Source organism: Loxodonta africana, chromosome 6 (assembly GCF_030014295.1).
Source record: "Loxodonta africana isolate mLoxAfr1 chromosome 6, mLoxAfr1.hap2, whole genome shotgun sequence".
Taxonomy (NCBI): Eukaryota; Metazoa; Chordata; class Mammalia; order Proboscidea; family Elephantidae; genus Loxodonta; species Loxodonta africana.
Window position 1 is genome coordinate 6,382,841 of NC_087347.1, and position 19,817 is coordinate 6,402,657.

General features: G+C 47.3%; 1 protein-coding gene across 1 annotated transcript in view; it reads left to right on the plus strand.

Moving 5' to 3' along the window:
- IQCA1 (IQ motif containing with AAA domain 1) overlaps positions 1-19,817 on the plus strand; it is a 176,441-nt gene that overhangs the window by 129,247 nt on the left and 27,377 nt on the right. The window contains exons 15-16 of the mRNA XM_064286503.1: positions 5,045-5,152; positions 5,512-5,711. Coding sequence (XP_064142573.1) covers positions 5,045-5,152; positions 5,512-5,711 — 308 coding nt within the window. The remainder of the gene's footprint in view (positions 1-5,044; positions 5,153-5,511; positions 5,712-19,817) is intronic.

Below are 19,817 nucleotides of genomic sequence, written 5' to 3' on the forward strand. Positions count from 1 at the left end.
CTACCGACCCTCCTCTCCCTGGTCCAGGCTTATTTCCCCACCCTGCATCCCCATCCTCCTCTCCCTGGTCCAGGGTTATCTCCCCACCCTGCACCCCCACCCTTCTCTCCCTGGTCCAGGGTTATCTCCCCACCCTGCATCCCCACCCTTCTCTCACTGGTCCAGGGTTATCTCTCCACCCTCCACCCCCATCCTCCTCTCCCTGGTCCAGGGTTATCTCCCCATCCTGCATCCCCACCCTTCTCTCAGTGGTCCAGGGTTATCTCCCAACCCTCCACCCCTACCCTTCTCTCCCTGGTCCAGGGTTATCTCCCCACCCTGCATCCCCACCCTTCTCTCCCTGGTCCAGGGTTATCTCCCCACCCCCCACCCCCACCCTCCTCTCCCTGGTCCAGGATTAGCGCCCTCTCCCTCCAAAGCTGCCTTTGTGTCCAGGATAATGTCCTTTATCTGAGCTGCCTCAGTTTCTTCAATCATAAAATGGGGATAATGACAACAACTACCTCATTAGATTGCCGTGAATATTAGAGGAATTAGTCAGAGGAGTGTGCTCCAGGTCAGCTTGGCATCAACTGCCATCAAGTCGACTCTGACTCACAGCACCCCCCCGTATGTCAGAGAAGGGCCGTGCCCCACAGCACCCCCACACATGTCAGAGAAGAGCCGTGCCCCACAGCACCCCCACACATGTCAGAGAAGAGCCGTGCCCCACAGCACCCCCACGCATGTCAGAGAAGAGCCGTGCCCCACAGCACCCCCACGCATGTCAGAGAAGAGCCGTGCCCCACAGCACCCCCACGCATGTCAGAGAAGAGCCGTGCCCCACAGCACCCCCACGCATGTCAGAGAAGAGCCGTGCCCCACAGCACCCCCACGCATGTCAGAGAAGAGCCGTGCCCCACAGCACCCCCACGCATGTCAGAGAAGAGCCGTGCCCCACAGCACCCCCACGCATGTCAGAGAAGAGCCGTGCCCCACAGCACCCCCACGTATGTCAGAGAAGAGCCGTGCCCCACAGCACCCCCACGCATGTCAGAGAAGAGCCGTGCCCCACAGCACCCCCACGCATGTCAGAGAAGAGCCGTGCCCCACAGCACCCCCACGTATGTCAGAGAAGAGCCGTGCCCCACAGCACCCCCACGTATGTCAGAGAAGAGCCGTGCCCCTCAGGGTTTTCAATGGGTGACTTTTTGGAAATAGATCACCAGGCTTTCCTTCCAAGGTGCCTCTGGGTGAACTCGAACAGCCAACCTTTTGGTTGGCAGCCCAGCACTTAAGCATTTGCACCATCCAGGAACCCCTATGCTTGGCACTAAAATTAGCAATTGTCCCGGTTATTTCTGTTATCATCCAGTCATTGGTGGGCTCAAAGTTTTGCCAATAAAAGGAAGGGCTGTGATGTCACGGTGCCTCTGCCCACCTCCCTCACTGTCCCTATCATAGAAACATGAAACCCAGAGAGGGCTGGCCACCTGCTAGAAGGGATAACACAGGACAACAGGAATTAATATTCCCCTAAATGATTCTGCCACATCCGGAGTCCAGTAACTGCTGCATTTGATAGGGCCCTCAACCCAGGCCAGGGAGTGTTCTTCTCATTCTCCTTGGTGTTCATAGCCTAGAGACAGAAGGTTCAGTAAGTTCATACCCTAGAGATCAAAGACTTAGCAGGTTCATAGCCTAGAGACGGAAGGCTCAGTAAGTTCATAGCCTAGAGGTCGAAGACTCAGCAGGTTCATAGCCTGGAGTTTGAAGACTCAGCAGGATCATAGCCTAGAGACGGGAAGACTCAGCAGGGTCATAGACTAGAGATGGGAAGACTCAGCAGGATCTTAGCCTAGAGATGGGAAGACTCAGCAGGATCTTAGCCTAGAGATGGGAAGACTCAGCAGGATCTTAGCCTAGAGATGGGAAGACTCAGCAGGACCATAGCCCAGAGGTGGGAAGACTCAGCAGGATCATAGCCTAGAGATGGGAAGACTCAGCAGGGTCATAGCCTAGAGGTGGGAAGACTCAGCAGGATCATAGCCTAGAGATGGGAAGACTCAGTGGGGACATAGCCTAGAGGTGGGAAGACTCAGCAGGGTCATAGCCTAGAGACGGGAAGACTTAGTAGGATCTTAGCCTAGAGGTGGGAAGACTCAGCAGGATCTTAGCCTAGAGGTGGGAAGATTCAGCAGGATCTTAGCCTAGAGGTGGGAAGACTCAGCAGGATCTTAGCTTAGAGGTGGGAAGACTCAGCAGGATCTTAGCCTAGAGGTGGAAGACGCAGCAGGGTCATAGCCTAGAGATCGGAAGACATCATAACCTTAGAAGATATGGTGTCCATATCTGCATGTGGAAAACGTCTGAAGTTTTGGAGTAGGCGAGTACCCTGACACATACATGATCTTGGCAGAGGTGTTACTACCAAAAGTTAACCTGTGGTCATCTCTCTGTTGAATAACATTTTAGCCTCATCTGAGAAGCTGGGTAGCCTGTCTTAGACCTAAATATCATCCTTCACTATCTCCAGAAAGTTTTAGAAATGCTCCAGGTAATGCACCTAAATTTTAACGGCCTAACACTGTGTCATCGTCCTTGTTATTAGAAAGCCAGTGACGGGTCACCATCGAGTCGACTCCCACTCACAGCGACCCCGTGACTGTTAGTGCAGAACTCTGCTCCACAGGGTTTTCGATGGCTATGATTTTATGAAAGTAGGTCACCAAGCCTCTCTTCTGAGGTGCCTCTGAGTGGGTTCGAAAGACCAACCCTCAGTTAGCAGGCAAGCACGTTAACCATTTCACCAACTACTTGCAGTCATTGCAGTTGGAAGGGGGAGGGCGGGAGGACAGTAAATGATGCCCAGGTCTTGCTGGGCCTATGATCCCTCACCCCAGTTCTTTGCGAGGCTTATATAAGAAGCTTGTAGTTTTTCATGTGTATTCATTCTCTTGTTAATATTTGAGTGGAATAGATACATCACAGGTGGGTTCCACCCTTATTTCTCATGTCCTTATTTTTCAGCTGTGCTTTTGTGATTCTGTTCTCTTCAATTATCTTGCCAGGTCCCTGTTCCCTTCTTTCCAGCGTTCGGGGTTTCCTTGTCTGTTTCATGCCCTCTGTCTCAAATACCTTTCCTTCTGCCATTTCCTCCTCCCCTCTCTTGTGGAAGACCCAGTGTTTCTGCAGGAATCCTGAACTTCCCAAGTTCCAAATGAATGGGCGGAGTCCCTGGGTGGCACAAACGGTTGAGCGCTCGACTACTAGCTGAAAGGTTGGCAGTTCAAACCCACCCAGAGGAGCCTCGGAAGACAGGCCTGGCAATCTGCTTCTGAAAAGTCACAGCCTGGAAAACCCTAGGGAGCAGCTCTGCAGCAACTAACGACAAGGAGCGGGCGGGAAGGGTTTACAGCTCCCACGCGGGACGATCACCAGGCGCAGTAACAGGTTTTCCCGAGACTGGGCAGATGGCCCAGGCTGGCCATCCCTTCACTGAACTGGGCACAACACCCACTAATTCAACTCAATACAATTTGTTTAAATAAAATCTGTTAGGCTCTAGAAAATATGGTACGTCTGGGTGTGAATATGGATTCACTTAAGCAGGAAAATTGGGGTCCCTTTGACGTCACCTCTAACGTCATGTTTACTGGCAGTAAACCTGGTTAGCAGTGATCACAGGAGCTCTTTGCTCCTGTGGAGGCTAAATTAGCCACTCTTCTACTTACTACCTGCTCATTAAACAGCGCCGGTATCTGAAGCTGTAACAGAAGCTTTGTTATTGCTCATCTCCCTACCAGTACCCGTTGTCCTTGCCAAGGACTTTTTCCTCTCATGTGGTGGCTTGGAAAGGCTGCCCTCTACGACAGCCCAGCAATCGTTGGTAAAAGCTTTTGGTATCTTCAGTATTTATATGCTTAAATACACATAAATGTGCATATTGTATTTGTCATACGTATATAACAATGAAAACTCGGCGGCTAGTACTTATTGTAGGAAGTAAGGGTCAGAGAAAAATTATTAAGACACTGTGAGCCACTCAGTGAGTATTTTCACTCCAGGTTCAGGTATAAATCACCAGAGAAGCCTGTGAGCGTGTGAAGATTCTCAGCGCCCGTCCTCATGACGAATGGAGACCGCCAAACTCATTTTCTCGGTGACCTTCTCTAAATTAGTTAGAAAATAACAGTTCAGATTTATGACCAGTTACAATTAAGCCCTTTGATGCCTTCTAATTAAACCTGTAAAGATTTATTTCTGCATTATCCCTTTGGTAATCATTTTAAAATGATAAAAATGTAAATGAATATTACCCTCAAAAGGAGGTGTTTCTATTTATCCTAAACGGACTCATACCCTTCCTTTCAAATGACCGCATTTTAGATTCAGATTTACACTGCTCCAATGCAAATTTCAAGTCAACCTTAAATAATTAATCTCCAAGTTTGTGCAAGTGTTAAACATAGTCTCTTAGGAGGTACATAAGGCAAACGCCACTGTTTTTTTTTTTGTTGTTGTTCTTCTTCTTCTTTGTATGTTCCTCATTGCCCCATTCCCTATAACCCAGTTTTCAAAGATTATTTTGAAAAACAGTTGGAGGTCACTGTAATAGCCAACATAATGCCTAGTTTACTGCAGCCAGCTTTCTCAGAGGGGTAGTTTTTCTTCTTCAAGCCTTTATCTGAGAAAGGATGTGTTCCTCCCAACAACTCCCTATAAACCACTTAAACCAGCTGCCATCAAGTTGATTCAGACTCATGGCAACCCCGTGTGTGTCAGAGTAGAACTGTGCTCCATAGGGTTTCAGTAGTTGATTTTTAAGAAGTAGATCGCTAGGCCCTTCTTCCAAGGTCCCTCCATGTGGACTCCAGCCTCCAGTTAGCAGCTGAGCACATTAACTGCACCACTCCCGGACTCCAGCTCCCCAAGAACACAATTATATTTGCTCAGAAACGTTAAGTCTGTGTTCCGCGTTAATTCACCGGGTGCCAAAAGTGTGCAGCTGAGAACTACACGGGTGCCCATTCATTCATTTGGGCTGTGTTTCTTTCCTCCCCAGGTGAGTACAGCTACCTGGGGACCACTCTTCGCCAGGTGTCCATAGAACCCATGCCTTCCCTCCTGGACGTCAGGCAGCTCATCACGCTGTATGGAGTCTTGCCATTAGGTAACCGTGTCCTGCTGTGCCTGCCTTTGACAGGTAGCCCTGGTTGTCATCCAAAGGGTACTGCAGCCAATGCGGGATCCAACCGGTACCGCACCTTCTGCTCTCTCCCCTCTCCCCTGGATCGTTGGAGAGGGCCTGGCCAGGGAACTAGGCCTGGCATTTAGCCCCCCAGCTCCGATTAAAGGTGTCATGGAGCTGGCTGAGCCGAAGGCCGGCCTCTGGTTGGAATGCTTCTGACACATGTACTATGGTTGCAGACATGGGGACCTCACCGTGGGGTGATGGCCTCAAGGAAGCCTCCTCTCAGAAGGACTCGTATTTCTTGGCAGGATTTAGAACCCTTTCCCCTGGCCTTTCAGGTTCCCCGACAGTGCATGAGAAGGCTCCTTTGGTGAAGTCCCTGCTGCTGGCAGGCCCCTCTGGGGTTGGGAAGAAAATGCTGGTCCACGCCATCTGCACCGAGACGGGAGCCAACCTCTTCAACCTGTCTGCGTCCAACATCGCTGGGAAGTACCCCGGCCGGAGCGGCCTCCAGATGATGCTGCACGTTGTCTTCAAGGTACCCACGCCTCCTCGCTGCCCGCTCTCCTCCTCCCCCAAACCACATGCTCAAGCCCCGCGTTTGCTGTGTCTCGCAGACAGTCTCCTTACCACTCTCCTCCCGCAAACCACGTGCTCAGGCCCCGCGTTTGCTGTGTCTCGCAGACAGTCTCCTTACCACTCTCCTCCCGCAAACCACGTGCTCAGGTCCTGCGTTTGCAGTGTCTCGTAGATGGTCTCCTTAGGCCAACAAGCGTGTCTCCCTTAAACTTCGCCGTCACATCGTCCTATAAATTACATAATTATTGCGTCTGGCTGAGCTTCTTTCTTTGCATAAAAACCCTCCCATACGACCCAGAGCAGCCTCCTTCTGCCAGAGGAATCCTTCCTGAAATGCTCGTTCATCTCATCGAAAATTAAAGCCAGGATTTTTTATGCCAGCCCACTCACTTTGTCTGACATCGGCATCTCTGGGTGCTCACTCTCTCATGCCGTGATTACTGGGCAGTGGTACCTTCCCTACAGCAGCTCCTCATCCAGGTACTGCGAAGGAGGTGGCGGGGAGCTGTGCTAACCACAGAGGAGAGGGCACCCCGGAAGATCAGACACACTTACCAGTTGTGTGAGCTTGGACAAACCCTTAGCCTCCCTGGGTCTCCATTTTCTCATTACCAAAATGAAAGTGTTGAAACAAATGATGCTGAGGTGCTCCATCAGCTCAAAAAGCAATGATTCTCTGATGCAGTTCACATAGCTAGAGAGATAGATGATGGGTGGATGGATGGACGGACAGACAGACGGACGGATGGATGATGGATGGATGGATGGACAGACGGATGATGATGAAGATGGATGGATGGGTGGATGGATGGACGGGCGGACCGATGATGGATGGATGGACGGACGGACAGATGGATGGATGATAATGAAGATGGATGGGTGGATGGGTGGATGGGTGGGTGGATGGATGATGGGTGGATGGATGGACGGACGGACGGATGATAATGAAGATGGTTGGGTGGATGGGTGGGTGGATGGATGGATGATGGATGGATGGATGATGGATGATAGTTGATAGATAATGAAGATAGATACGCAGATAGATGGTAGATGATGGATGACGGATGGATGGATGGGTGGGTGGGTGGTTGGGTGGGCAGATGGATGGGTGGATGGATGCATAGATAGATAGACATAAAGAGAGACACACAACACATGTGTACACACAGATAAACACAAAGATTAGCAAGTTGTAAATAATTTTGATACAGAATATTTATATTTAATATTAAAACTTTACGGGATTTAATTTTTATTTGGTGGAGTTGCTCAGGGTTATAATTGTGGATGTTGTCGGTGTTAGTGGCTGTCAAGACAGTTTCTGAATCATGGTGACCTCACGCACAATGGAACAAAGCGCTACCCAGTGCTGCGTGCCATCCCCATGATCGGTTGCAAATGAGACTTGTGGTTTTCACTGGCCGATTTTCAGGGGTAGACCTCCAGGCCCTTCTTCCTAGTCTGTCTTAGTCTGGAAGCTCCACTGAAACCTGTTCAGCATCAAAGCAGCATGAAAGCCTCCTCTGACGGATGGTGGTGGCTACTCATGAGGTGCACTGGCCAGGAATTGAACCCGGGTCTCCCACATGGAAGGTGAGGATTCTACCATTGAATCACCACTGCCCTCATTGTGAATATTAACTATTATTTTATAGGTAATTGTCGAAGTGGTGTTTAATTCACTTTTAGTTACTAGAATGCCGGATAAGCCAGCTTCCACTATATCAAAACTTACGTGGGGGCCAGGGCTACCCACTCTTCAGGCTGGAAGTTGGCTCTGCATCTGCCTCCTGGGTTGTTGGATGCCATCAAGTTGATTCCAACTCACAGCAACCCCACGTGCTTTCTAGGAGATGGCTACAAACTAAACAGTTGCCCATAGGAATGGTCGGTCCCTTTTTGGTACCATCCTGATGGTCAAAGCTGAGGAAGTGAAAACGGTGGGATGTCTTTCCTTAGCCAAGTGGTTCCCACCTCTCCTGTTCTCCCTTGCTTGTCTGGAAGGAAGGAATCCATGGAGAGAGGACTTTTAATTACTGGGATGTGGGATAGAAGGAAGGTAACTGGGAAACAAAAGAGGGTCAGGAAGCCTCACAGAGTGCCTCCCATGATTTGTGTGGTCTGTTCGGTCTCCACCACAGCCCCGTGAAGTGTTTGTCATTATTCTCACTTCACAGATAGGGAAACCGGGGCTCTGAAAGGTTGTCCAGTCAACTTGTCCGAGGCCGCTGAGATTGAGTGGCCAAGCTGGGATTCACACCAAGGTCCTTCTCTTCTTTTTCTTCCTGCAACATTTTTATTAAAGTAAAATTTATATACAGTGAAATGCATAGATCCCAAGCGCACATTTTCAGAAGTTTTGAAAAATTCGTACAGTTGCATAACCACCATGTCAATTTGAGGGTGATTTCTGGCCACTGCACAACTTCTTTTATGAGATGACTGTTGGGGACCTTCACCTGCTTTTCATTGGATTGTTGGTCCTGTGATTTGTCAGCATTTTTTATATGTTCAGAAGACAAGTTCTCTGCCAGGCACATGTACAGCAAATGTTTTCTCGCAACGTGTAGCGTGCCTTTTCATTTACTTCCTGATTTTTTAATTTACATATTCTGTCACTGACGGAAAGAAGGTGTTAACACCTCCAGTTACGACTGTGGGTTTCTGTATTTCTCTCTTTATTTCTGTCACTTCGGGCCTCAGAAGGACCTGGGTTTGAATGCCAGCTGAGCCACTGGGATTCAGTGAAGCACTGTCATGAGGTCCACCCACAGTTAGGATTTTCATGTCTTCCCGATTAGGTTTTCATTATGAAATGTCCCTTTTTGTCCCGGGTAACAGCCCTTGTTTTAAAGACTACTCTGTTTGATATGAAGATAGCCATACCACCTTTCTCATGCATACACTATATGGTATGTTTTTCTACCCTTTTATTTTAAATGTATCTGTGTCTTTATTGTTAAGGTCCATTTCTTGTGGACAGCACACAATTGGGTCTTGCTTTCTTATTCAGTCTGATAATGTTGTTGTTAGTTGTCTTCGGGTCAGCTCATGGCGACCCTGTGTACAACAGAACAAAACATTGCCGAGTCCTGCTCCATCCTCACAATCCTTGGTATGTTTGAGCCCATTGTTGCAGCTACCCTGTCCATCCATCTCGTGGAGGGTTCCCTCATTTTCATTGATCTTTTCTTTACCAAACACAGTGTCCTATTCTAGCGATTGTTCTTCCTGATGGTGTGAATCTGATAATATCTATGGTTTAGTTAGAGTGTTGGCTGCATTTCCACTAAATGTAAGCATTTAATTTAACAAATTTGCTGTGTTCTCCATTGTCCTATTTCTTTTTTGTTCTTCTGTTTCTTCTTCCTGCCTTTTTTTGGCTTAACTCAGTACTTTTTAGTATTCCATTTAAATTTTTCTATTATTTTAGAAATACCTCTTTTTTTTTCTTTTAGTGTTTTCTCTACAAATTGCAATGTTGTTGTTGTTAGGTGCCATCGCGTTGGTTCCAGCTCACGGCGACCCTGTGCACAACAGAACGAAACACACTGCCCGTCCTGTGCCAGCCTCACAATTGCTGTTATGTCTGAGCCCATTGTTGCAGCCACTGTGTCGATCCGTCTTGGTGAGGGCCTTCTTTTTTGCTGACCCTCTCCTTTACCAAGCATGATGTCTTTCTCCAGGGACCTGTCCCTCCTGATAACACGTCCGAAGTACATGAGACAAAGTCTCCCCATCCTCGGTTTCAAGAAGCACTTTGGCTCTACTTCTTCCAAGACAGATCTGTTCCTTCTTCTTGCAGTCCGTGGTATATTTGATATTCTTCACCAGCATCTTAATTCAAAGGCATCAATTCTTCTTTGTTCAGCTTTTGCATGCATATCAAGTGATGAGAATATCATGGCTTGGGTCAGGCACACCTTAGTGCTCAAAGCGACATCTTTGCTTTTCAACCCTTTAAAGAAGTCTTTTGCAACAGATTTGCCCAGTGCAATAAGTCATTTAATTTCTTAACTGCTGTTTCCCTGGGCGTTGAGGTTGGATCCCAGTAAAACGAAATGCTTGATAACTTAAAATATTTTCTCTATCATCATGTTGCTTATTGATACAGTTGTTAGGATTTTTGTTTTCTTTATGTTGAGGTGTAATCCATACTGAAGGCTGTAGTCTTTGATCTCCATCAGTAAGTGCTTCAAGTACTTTTCACTTTCAGCTAGGAAAGTTGTGTCATTTGCATAACGCAGATTGTTAATGAGTCTTCCTCCAAATGTGATGCCGTGTTCTTCTTCATACGGTCCAGCTTCTTGGATTATTTACTCAGCATACAGATTGAACAGGCATGATGAAAGGATACAACCCTGACGCACACCTTTCCTGACTTTAAACCAATCAGTATCCCCTTGTTCTATCTGAACAACTGCCTCTTGGTCTATGTACAGGTTCTTCATGATCACAATTAAGCGTTCTGGAATTCCCATTCTTTGCAATGTTATCCATAATTTATTATGATCCACACAGTCACATGCCTTTGCATAGTCAAGAAAATATAGCCAAGATCCATCTGACATCCTTTTCTGAATGATATCCTTGGTTCCACATTCTCTTCTGAATCCAGCTTGAATTTCCGTCCGTGTACTCCTGCAACCATTTTTGACTTATCGTCAGCAAAATTTTATTTGCGTGTAATATTAGTGATATTGTTCGATAATTTTCACGTTCTGTTGGATCACCTTTCTTTGGAATGGGCACAGATATGGATCTCTTCCGATCAGTCAGCCAGGTGGCTGTCTTCCAAACTTCTTGGCATAGACAGACCCTCCAGCAGTGCATCCATTTGTTGAAACGTCTCAGTTGATATTCCATCGATTCCCGGAGCCTTGTTTTTCGGCGGTACCTTTAGTGCAGCTTGGACTTCTTCCTTCAGCGCTATTAGTTCTTGATCATATGCCACCTCCTGAAATATCTACTAGTTCTTTTTGGTACAGTGACTCTGTGTATTCCTTCCGTCTTCTTTTGGAGCTTCCTGCATCATTCAATATTTTGCCCACAGAATCCTTCAAAATTGCAACTGAAGGTTGGAGTTTTTTCTTCAGTTCTTTCAGCTTGAGAATGCTGAGCGTGTTCTTCCCTTTGTGTGTTCTAATTCCAGGTGTTTGCACATGCCATTATAATACCTTCCTTTGTCTTCTTGAGCTGCTTTTTGAAATCTCCTGTTCAGCCCCTTTACTTCATCATTTCTTCCATTTGCTTTAGCTGCGCTGTGTTCAAGAGCAAGTTTCAGAGCCTCTTCAGGCATCCATTTTGGTCTTTTCTTTCTTTCCTGTCTTTTTAATGACCTCTTGCAGCAGTTAAGAAATTAAATGACTTATTGCATTGGGCAGATCTGCTGCAAAAGACCTCCTTAAAGTGTTGAAAAGCAAAGATGTCACTTTGAGGACTAAGGTATGCCTGACCCAAGCCATGATATTCTCATCACTTGATATGCATGCAAAAGCTAAACAAAGAAGAATTAAGATGCTGGTGAAGAATATCAAATATACCATGGACTGCAAGAAGAAGGAACAAATCTGTCTTGGAAGAAGTATAGCCAAAGTGCTCCTTGAAACCGAGGACGGGGAGACTTTGTCTTGTGTACTTTGGACGTGTTATCAGGAGGGACAAGTCCTTGAAGAAAGACATCATGCTTGGTAAAGGAGAAGGTCATTGTTTTTGATTAAAAAAAAATCAAAAACAGAATCCATTGCTGTCAAATGGATTCCAAATCGTAGCGAGCCCAACGGACAGAGTAGAACTGCCCCATAGGGTTTCCAAGGAGCGACTGGTGGATTTGAACTGCTTAACTTTTGGTTAGCAGCCGTAGCTTTTAACCACTTATCAGTAAATCAAATTGTTGATCCCTCTAAGTAATGTGTCGTTATTCTCCAGATGCTTGTAAGATTTTCTTCGTATCTTTATTTTTCATCAGTTGGACTATGATGTGTCTAGGTGGGTTTTTGTTGATGTTTTTGTACCCACTGTACCCATTGATTCTGTAAATGTATGTTTTCAGCTAAATTTGGGAAATTTTGACCACTATTTCCTCAAATTTTTTTTCTGCTTCACTCTCTCTTCCTGAGATTACAGTTACATATATATTTGACTACTTCATCTTCTCCTGGTCACCGAGGTTCTGTCCATTGTTTCTATGATTTTTCTCTCTAGTGTTCATGTTGGATAATTTCTATTAGTCTGTTTTCAAGCCTAGTGACACTTTCTTCTACCATCTTCTATCTGCTATTAAGCCCATCTCCTGGATTTTTTTCCCCCAGATATATTTCTTTTCAGTTCTAGAATTTCCATTTGATTCTTCTGGTTTCCATTGCTCAGTTGTGATTCCCAATCTGTTCATTCAATATGACTGCTTTTCCTTTAATTCTTTGAACTTAAAGCTGTCTTACATACCTATTCTGCTAATTTCAATACTGGCTCATCTTGGGGTCTGTTTCTACTTAAATGCTCTTCCCTTGATCGTGTGTCACATTTTTATGTTTCTTCATATGATTGATAATTTTATTGTCCAGTAGACATTGTGAATGATATATTGTAGAGATTTTGAAGCGTGCTGTTGAATGACTGACTGATCCGCTTGACCTTGCAGAGGTTTTGTTTTCTGTTTTATAAGGGTGGGTCAGTTTTGGTTTTGCCCTTAGTCCAGAGTAAATCTCTTAGTCCTGGGACATGGTCTTTACTTTGGGGTTTCAGTGGAAAGCCTGAGGTATTTACCGAGCTCCTCTAACTTGGCAGCAGCTGCGGTGTCCGCTCGGTTCTTCTAATCTTCCAGTTGTTGCTCTCCACTGGCCTTGAAGGCAGGCTAGACTTTGACGCCAGGAAGCCTGAATTACAGCCTCTGTGTACAGCCACCAAGCTGTAAGCACTAAGTTCTTCAGAGGAAAAGTAAAAGAAACCCATCCTCTTTACCAAAAGAAGACCTAAATCTGTCCATTCTAAACACCAAATTTTGTTGACTTCTGACATTATCAAGTAGCTGACAGAAGCACTTAAATCTTAAAAAAAAAAAAAAAAAAGACATTTCATAAGCAGCTATATATTCCAGATATTGTTCTACATTCCAATCATATCAACTCATTTAATTTCTCGAAAAAACCCTTTGAGGTAGGTACTGTTATTATCCCCATTTCACAGGTAGGAAAACTGAGGCATGAATTTTATTGAGCTGCTGTGTTGGGATATGGCTGCACACAGTCTGGTTTCAGTGCCTCCAAGTTTAATAATTGCATTTTTACAGCTGCTAACTGAAGTAGACATGAATCAAATGTCTCTTCTCTCCATCACCACACTGCTCAGGAGCTCCAGGCATGAACCCAGGACAGAGCCAATGACATGATCACGGTGTTCTCGATCTTGGGAAGTTATTTGTTCCTGCTGCTGAGAGGTTTTCTCTTGATATCAGATAAGCTATCTCTTTGCTTTTATTAGAATTATTGCAAACTGCAAACCCATAGCAACTCTATTGGACAGAGTAGAACTGCCCCATAGAGTTTCCAAGGAGCAGCTGGAGGACTTGACCTGCCGACCTTTTGGTTAGCTGCCAAATGTTTAACCACTGTACTACCAGGGCTCCGACATTATGTGAACCGCAAAACGCTGAGTGTCAAAATATCAAAATATGGAGCAACACAGTTAGTCACCTCAGCTGCTCCATGCAAGAGTGTCTGACTCCACCTCATTAAACCTCGCCTTTATTGGGTGCATAACTGACTAATGAAGGACCCAGAGGTCTGCGGAGTGGGAGTCATTCAATTAAAAATTGTGCCCAGTGAGGCCACCATGTCCTGTAGCTGACAGAGGAGCTCTCGGGGTCCAAAGAGGTGTTTGCTGTCAGTTAACCAAAGCAGAGTAGGAGACTGTGCTTGTGCTGGTCAGTCAGCGGCCGCGAGCTGTGGCAGCATGTGATGTGAACGCAGGGCCAGGGTCAGGCTCGAGCACAACAAAGTGTGTATCTGTGGCACCTGCTGCAGAAGGAGAACTAACGTAAGGCCCTGATTGCTTATCGTGTCTTTTGATAAAGAACTTCTGTTACGGAATTAATCTTGAGAGAGTTAAGAATCCAGCTGCTGTCTGGGAACTTTGTAATTTAACTTCTGACAGGTGGCGTTTGCTTCACACACACAACGCCCTGCACAAGTGAAAACACGCTTGGGAAGACAAGTCTCTAATCTGTTTCACAACCGTAAATCCCAATGCAGTTTGATATCATGATTCTTGGATTTCACACATTTTTACGTTGTTATTGTTGACATAAGGCTTGTTTTATAAGTGAACAATTATTATTTAAAATTCTTTCTTCAACTAAAGCATACATAGAAAAGAATATCCATCTCTTTACGGAGGAGATGTTAGAAATGTATTCCTCTGACCAATTAAGAAACGTAAAGGATAAATAAGCAGTTGCAACTGAGTCGATTCTAACTCACAGAGACCCCATGTGTGTCAGAGTAGAACTGCACTCCACAGGTAGATTGCCAGGCCCTTCTTCTGAGGCGCCTGTAGATGGGTTCAAACCACCAACCTTTCTTAACTGTTTGCACCACCCAGGAGCCTAAATGATTGATACTTCATACATATTTCATAGACAAAAGAAGTTATCGAGGCAGGGCCATCACGCCCACAACCCTCCTCAGCCACCAGCATCCTCGGGTTTTATTATAAAAGCAAATAAAGGGGCAGTGGAGGGGGGACTTCTGTGGGCCCCGCTAGGAGTCAGGAGCATGCTAAGGAGTTCTATACACAGTTTCTCTTTGAATTGGACAAAAACCTTGATGAGGTAGGAATTAGTGTCCCCACTTTACGGATAAGAAAACTGAGGCTGGAATGGTTAGTTTGACCAAAAATACAAAAGAAAAAGGGGCTGGAATCTGATTTAAGCTGAGGTCGGACTGCAGAGCTATACCCTCTCACCCCTTCCCGGTGGACTGTCATGCCTCATGGTGACTCCAGGACAAGACCATTCCTGGGCCAGGAAAGGAGGACTAAAAGCTACCAAGTCCCCTTGGCCTGCTCCCACAGGATCCCATGTCTTCCTGAATCCCCTTCTGTGGCCTTCCCTCTTCCCTGTAAGAACGGCCCTGGGCCTCCAGGCCTCCCACAGGAAGTCGAGGGCAGAGTCCAGATCAGAGAACTCTCCGGTTGGCCACTTTGGGTCTTGGGAGAGATGCTCTCTTGTGCCCTGGGGCCGCGGGGGCCCTCCTGTACTTCTTACTCTCCCACGGTGATCCGGCCCCTGAGGGCTAGAAGGAGGCGCCACAGCAAAGGGCAAAGAAGGCCGCCAGCCAGTGTCGGGGCCAGGCCATGTGGCTCCTCATGACTCAGCACCCCTCTGGGGCCCCCGCTGGGCTCACAGCCAACAGCCTGATGGCCAGGCTCCAAAGGACCCCACCCAGTTGTCCATGGGGACTTCTACTCCTGATTAATCCAGGCAGAGACATCACTGCTACTGTGGATAATTAAAAAAAAAAAAAAAAGGCAGACATTTATTAATAAACGTGTTGGTCCCACCTGCACACGGTGACATTTGATACGGATGATGCAAAGGCCTACACCTGGCCCCAAAACCAGAGCAGCTCACTTAAGAGGAAGAGAGAGACAGAGAGCAGCTTCGGGGCCCATCAGGGCAACAGTGCAGCAGGGAGGAGCTGTGACCGCACAGGCTGCAGTGTCTGCTGTGAGAAGCCTAGTCACCTTCCAGAGCACAGGACAGGAGGGCGTGCCCAGGCATCACACACCTTTGAAGCCCACCTGAGTGCCCTCGGAACGCCCGGCTGACAGAGCCCTCTCGCTTCTGACCCTCCTCTGGGCTGTGGGCAGGTATCTGCCCCTCACTGAGGAGGACCACGTCGAACTAGGGAACCTGCCATGGTCTGTCAGCTTTGCCCCGTCTTCCCTGCGAGGCCCTGCACCCCCGGCCCCTCCTGGTCCTCTCTTCTGCCTCAGTTTAGCCTCCTGTCCCTACAGGGTCAGCGCAGTGGGCTCCTGGTCTTCTCTGGATGATGGCTAAAGGCAGACAGCTGCTAACTTCCCATGAAGACTCAAAGCAGCTTCCACCATTGCTTAAAAGGTAACACAAGGAGACGGAAACAAAAAAATATCGTTTTAAAAAGCAGAAGTACAGACCAAAAAACCTCCATGTGTCAAGTGTTTAAGCGGAATACAGGTGACTAAGGTGCAGGAAAGTAAGCCCCCTGCCCGTAACTCAGACCCTTCAGCTACTCCCCAGCAGGGCAGCACCCCCTGGGCCGCCACCTGACCACGCTGGGCTCCTTGGGGTCTCAGCAAGAAGCTGTATGCCCTGCGGGCCCCAGACGTCCCTGCCTCTGCCACGGAGCCTGACACCACATGGGGGCTCAGCCAACATGTGTGGAAGGAGGGAAGGAGAGAGCGAGTGAGCGAGGGGTGGTCCCTTCAGCCTGGTAAACTGAGACCCGACAGCCAAGGAGAGCAGCTGCTTTATTTCCTTTGGTCTTCTACAGCAAGCCAAGTAGAACTCTCAGTGAGGACTTCCACAGCTCCAGGGTAGTAACCCAACTGTACCAGAACACGAACAGGCTTTAACTACTGAGCCATTATACCCCAACCCAACTGGGAAACCAAACCAGTTGCCATGTTGTCTTTGACTCATGGCGACCCCATGTGTGTCAGAGTAGAACTGTGCTCCACAGGGTTTTCAATGGCTGCTTTTTCAGAAGTGGATCATCAAGGCTTTCTTCCGAGGTGCCTCTGGGTGGACTCGAACCTCCAACCTTTAGGTTCACAGCCAAGTGCGTTAACATTTTGCACCACCCAGGGCCTCCTATCCTAACCCAAGAGAATCTAATTCCTTGGCTGAATGTAGGACAGCCTTTCTCTGGAGAATATAAAAGATCAAGCCCATCAGGCCTTAATTGTTTAATAGAGCTTCCCAGTATTTGAGAGAACACACATTGGTGGAAATGGTCTTTATTTAATAGGACTGAGGAGCCCTCTACTGGCAATTGCCGTAAACTCTCCTATGTAACTTCGGTCAAGTTCAATTATAAATTAATTACATTTAATTGTCCATGACCTCAAACCATCTATGGGTAATTTAAACGAAGCCTTTTCATAGCTAAATGAAAATTAAGAGGGCAAGGAATACCATTTTTCATTAACAAATTGGCAGAGTTTTTTAGCGCTAGTACTTGTTGAGGAAAAGAGTGTAGAGAAACAGATGGAGTCATTCATCACTACAGAGGGTGTGAACTGGTACCCCCTTTCAGGAGGGCAGTTTGACAACACCTATGAAGATATGAGGAGTCCCTGGGTGACACAAACAGTGAAGCGCTCAACTCCTAGCCAAAAGGTTGGCGGTCCAAGCCCACCCAGAGGTGCCTCGGGAGACAGGCCTGGTGACCTGCTCCGGAAAGGTCACAGCCTTGAAAACCCTATGGAACGGTTCATGGGTCACCATGAATCAGAATCAACTCGATGGCAACTCACAACAAATGAAGAAACCCAGACCGTTCAGGCCCCTTCACCCAGCAGCTTCACTGCTGCGGACGGTTCTACACAAACGACCGGCACGTACCTGCAGGTGCTCGCTAAACACTGATTTAGGGCAAAGGCGGAGCCCTGTCCCTGGATCGTTCAGTTATGGACACAATGTTAAACGATGTTAGAGGAATCAATTTCACAGGATGTGAACAAACCAACATGTTTGGAACAGTCCCACCTCTGCAAACATGGAAGTTGGAGGGTCTGTGGAGACAGGAGTGTGTGGGCACCCACTCTAGGTGACAGGGACAAAGGGTGTTGTTACATCAGTCTATATATTCTGAAATGTTCGGTAAGGAAGACTGCCTGTGCAAAACCAACAGCCCAGAAAAGGAGGGTGAGAATGGCTGCACAGCTCAAGGAGTGTAATCAATGTCGCTGAAATGCACAGGTAGAAACCTGACCTGGTGTGTGTTTTTACTGTGCATATTCTCAACAACAACAAAATAAAATGAATTGTTTTAAAAAAGAAAGAAAGAAAAAACAACAAGACCGTGTTTTCAGTGTCTGCCTCCTGCACCTGCAAACATCCCTGTCCCACCTGTACACTCCTTGCAGGGCCAGCCACCCAACGTCCATCTGCAGTGCAATGGAGACAAGCCCTTCCCTTCCCCAAGGCCATCCTCTCCCACCTCCCTACCCCACCCCACCCCATCTCCAGCCTCCTCCTGTGCACTGCCTCCTGACCTCATCCTACCAACACACCTGGCTGCCCCAGAAAGGCCTCAGAGATCTTTGAGCCCCCAGCATCTTGCACAATGCCTGACACATCAGCAGTCCGCCATACATGTTTATGAATGAGGAAATGAAAGCACGGCCCCCATGCCACATTCTGGGCCACAAATAAGAAAGCAGCCTTTCAGCTATTTGAAAACCACCAACCTGCCCCTCTGAGTCTTCTCTCCACCAAGTACAACAGCCTGTGTTCCCTCAGTCTTCCTTGTGGAAGAGGCTGCCCCCGAGAACTCCAGGATTCCGTTCCTCCCTTCTCTGCCCAGAGCTGAACAGTCACCAGGTGTCCTCTGAGCAGCCCAGAGGAAGGTCGGGGAGGTCAGAGACCCATGCGCCAGGGGACAAGACAGTGACTGTTGCCACATCCTTCCTACTGGGCTGAAAGGTGATAGAGGATGTCTTGGACTGGGTTCTCTAGAGAAGCAAACCCAAATATATATAGAGAGAGATTTATAGCAAGGAAATGGCTCACGAGGTTGTAAAGGCTGGCAAGTCCCAAGTCCATAGGTCAGGCGTCAGGCTGGAGGCTTCTTCTGACTCACGTAGCTGCAGGGGCTGAAGAACCCGAGATCAGCAGGTAAGCTGCTAGCTCAAGTTCCAAGAACTGGAGGTCACGTGAAGAGGAGCCAGCTGCAGAATCCAGAGCGAGCCAAAGCCAGTGAGTTTGCCAGAAAGTGCACCTATATTGGATGCAGGCCACACCCTCAAGGAAAATTCCTTTCAACTGCTTGGCTGCTCATAGTAGATCTCATCATGGAGATGATTACATCATTACATAGCTGCCAGACTACATCATAACTGCCAAACCACTGAGAATCATGGCCCAGCCAAGTTGACACACAACCTGAACCATCTCAGAGGATGATACAGGGCAGGGTAGAGATGATCTGGGAGAGGGCAGCATGTGTCTGGTGGCGACTTGGCAGTGTGACACCTGGTTAAAAACACGGGCCTGGGCGTGTAAGACAGAAAACAAACCCAAACTCATTGCCACCATGTCGATTCCAACTCATGACGACCCCAGGTATTACAGAGTAGAACTGCTCCATAGGGTTTTCTTGGCTATAATCTTTGTGGAAGCAGGTTGCCAGGCCTTTCTTCCAGCACCATTGGGTGGGTTCAAACTGCCAACCTTTAGGCTAATAGCCAAGTACAAACTGTTTGTACCACCAGGGACCTTGTATCAGACAGACCCAGGTCTGGATCCAGGCTCCACCACTTTCGTGATGCTGGGCCAGTTATCTAACCCTTTCTCTCTCAGCTTTCTCTGCTGTAAATAGGGGCAAAGGCTTGGCACAGCACCATGAGCTACTTGTGAGCACAGAAGTGATATAATGGCTATCGAAGCTCTTTGTAAATAAATGCTACTTGTATTGTTACCATTGTTGAAAAATACTGTTGGGAAAAGTATCCATTTCAGTTGATAACACTGAGCCCTTCCAAACCAAGCTCCCCAAAGAAAAGGTCCGCCACACAGCCCTGGCTGCCCCCAAAGCAGGTTAATGTCCTGGGAAAGGAATTCCTTCCCAGGTGTGTGTTAAAAAACAAAGGAAGTGTGGAATTCCCCTACGTGCTCGTTCTAAAAGAGCGTAAGAGTGCAAGGGGCAGTCACTAACTTTCACATTCAGTGGAATTGTGTGGCCAGGTTTTCAAAACAATCTTAAATCAGGTGGTACAAATAAGACTGTCGGTCTCAAAATTATCTCAAGTTAGTGAGATGCCTGTAACTCAAGCCTGTCTATGTAGCTTACTTTGTTAAAAGCAG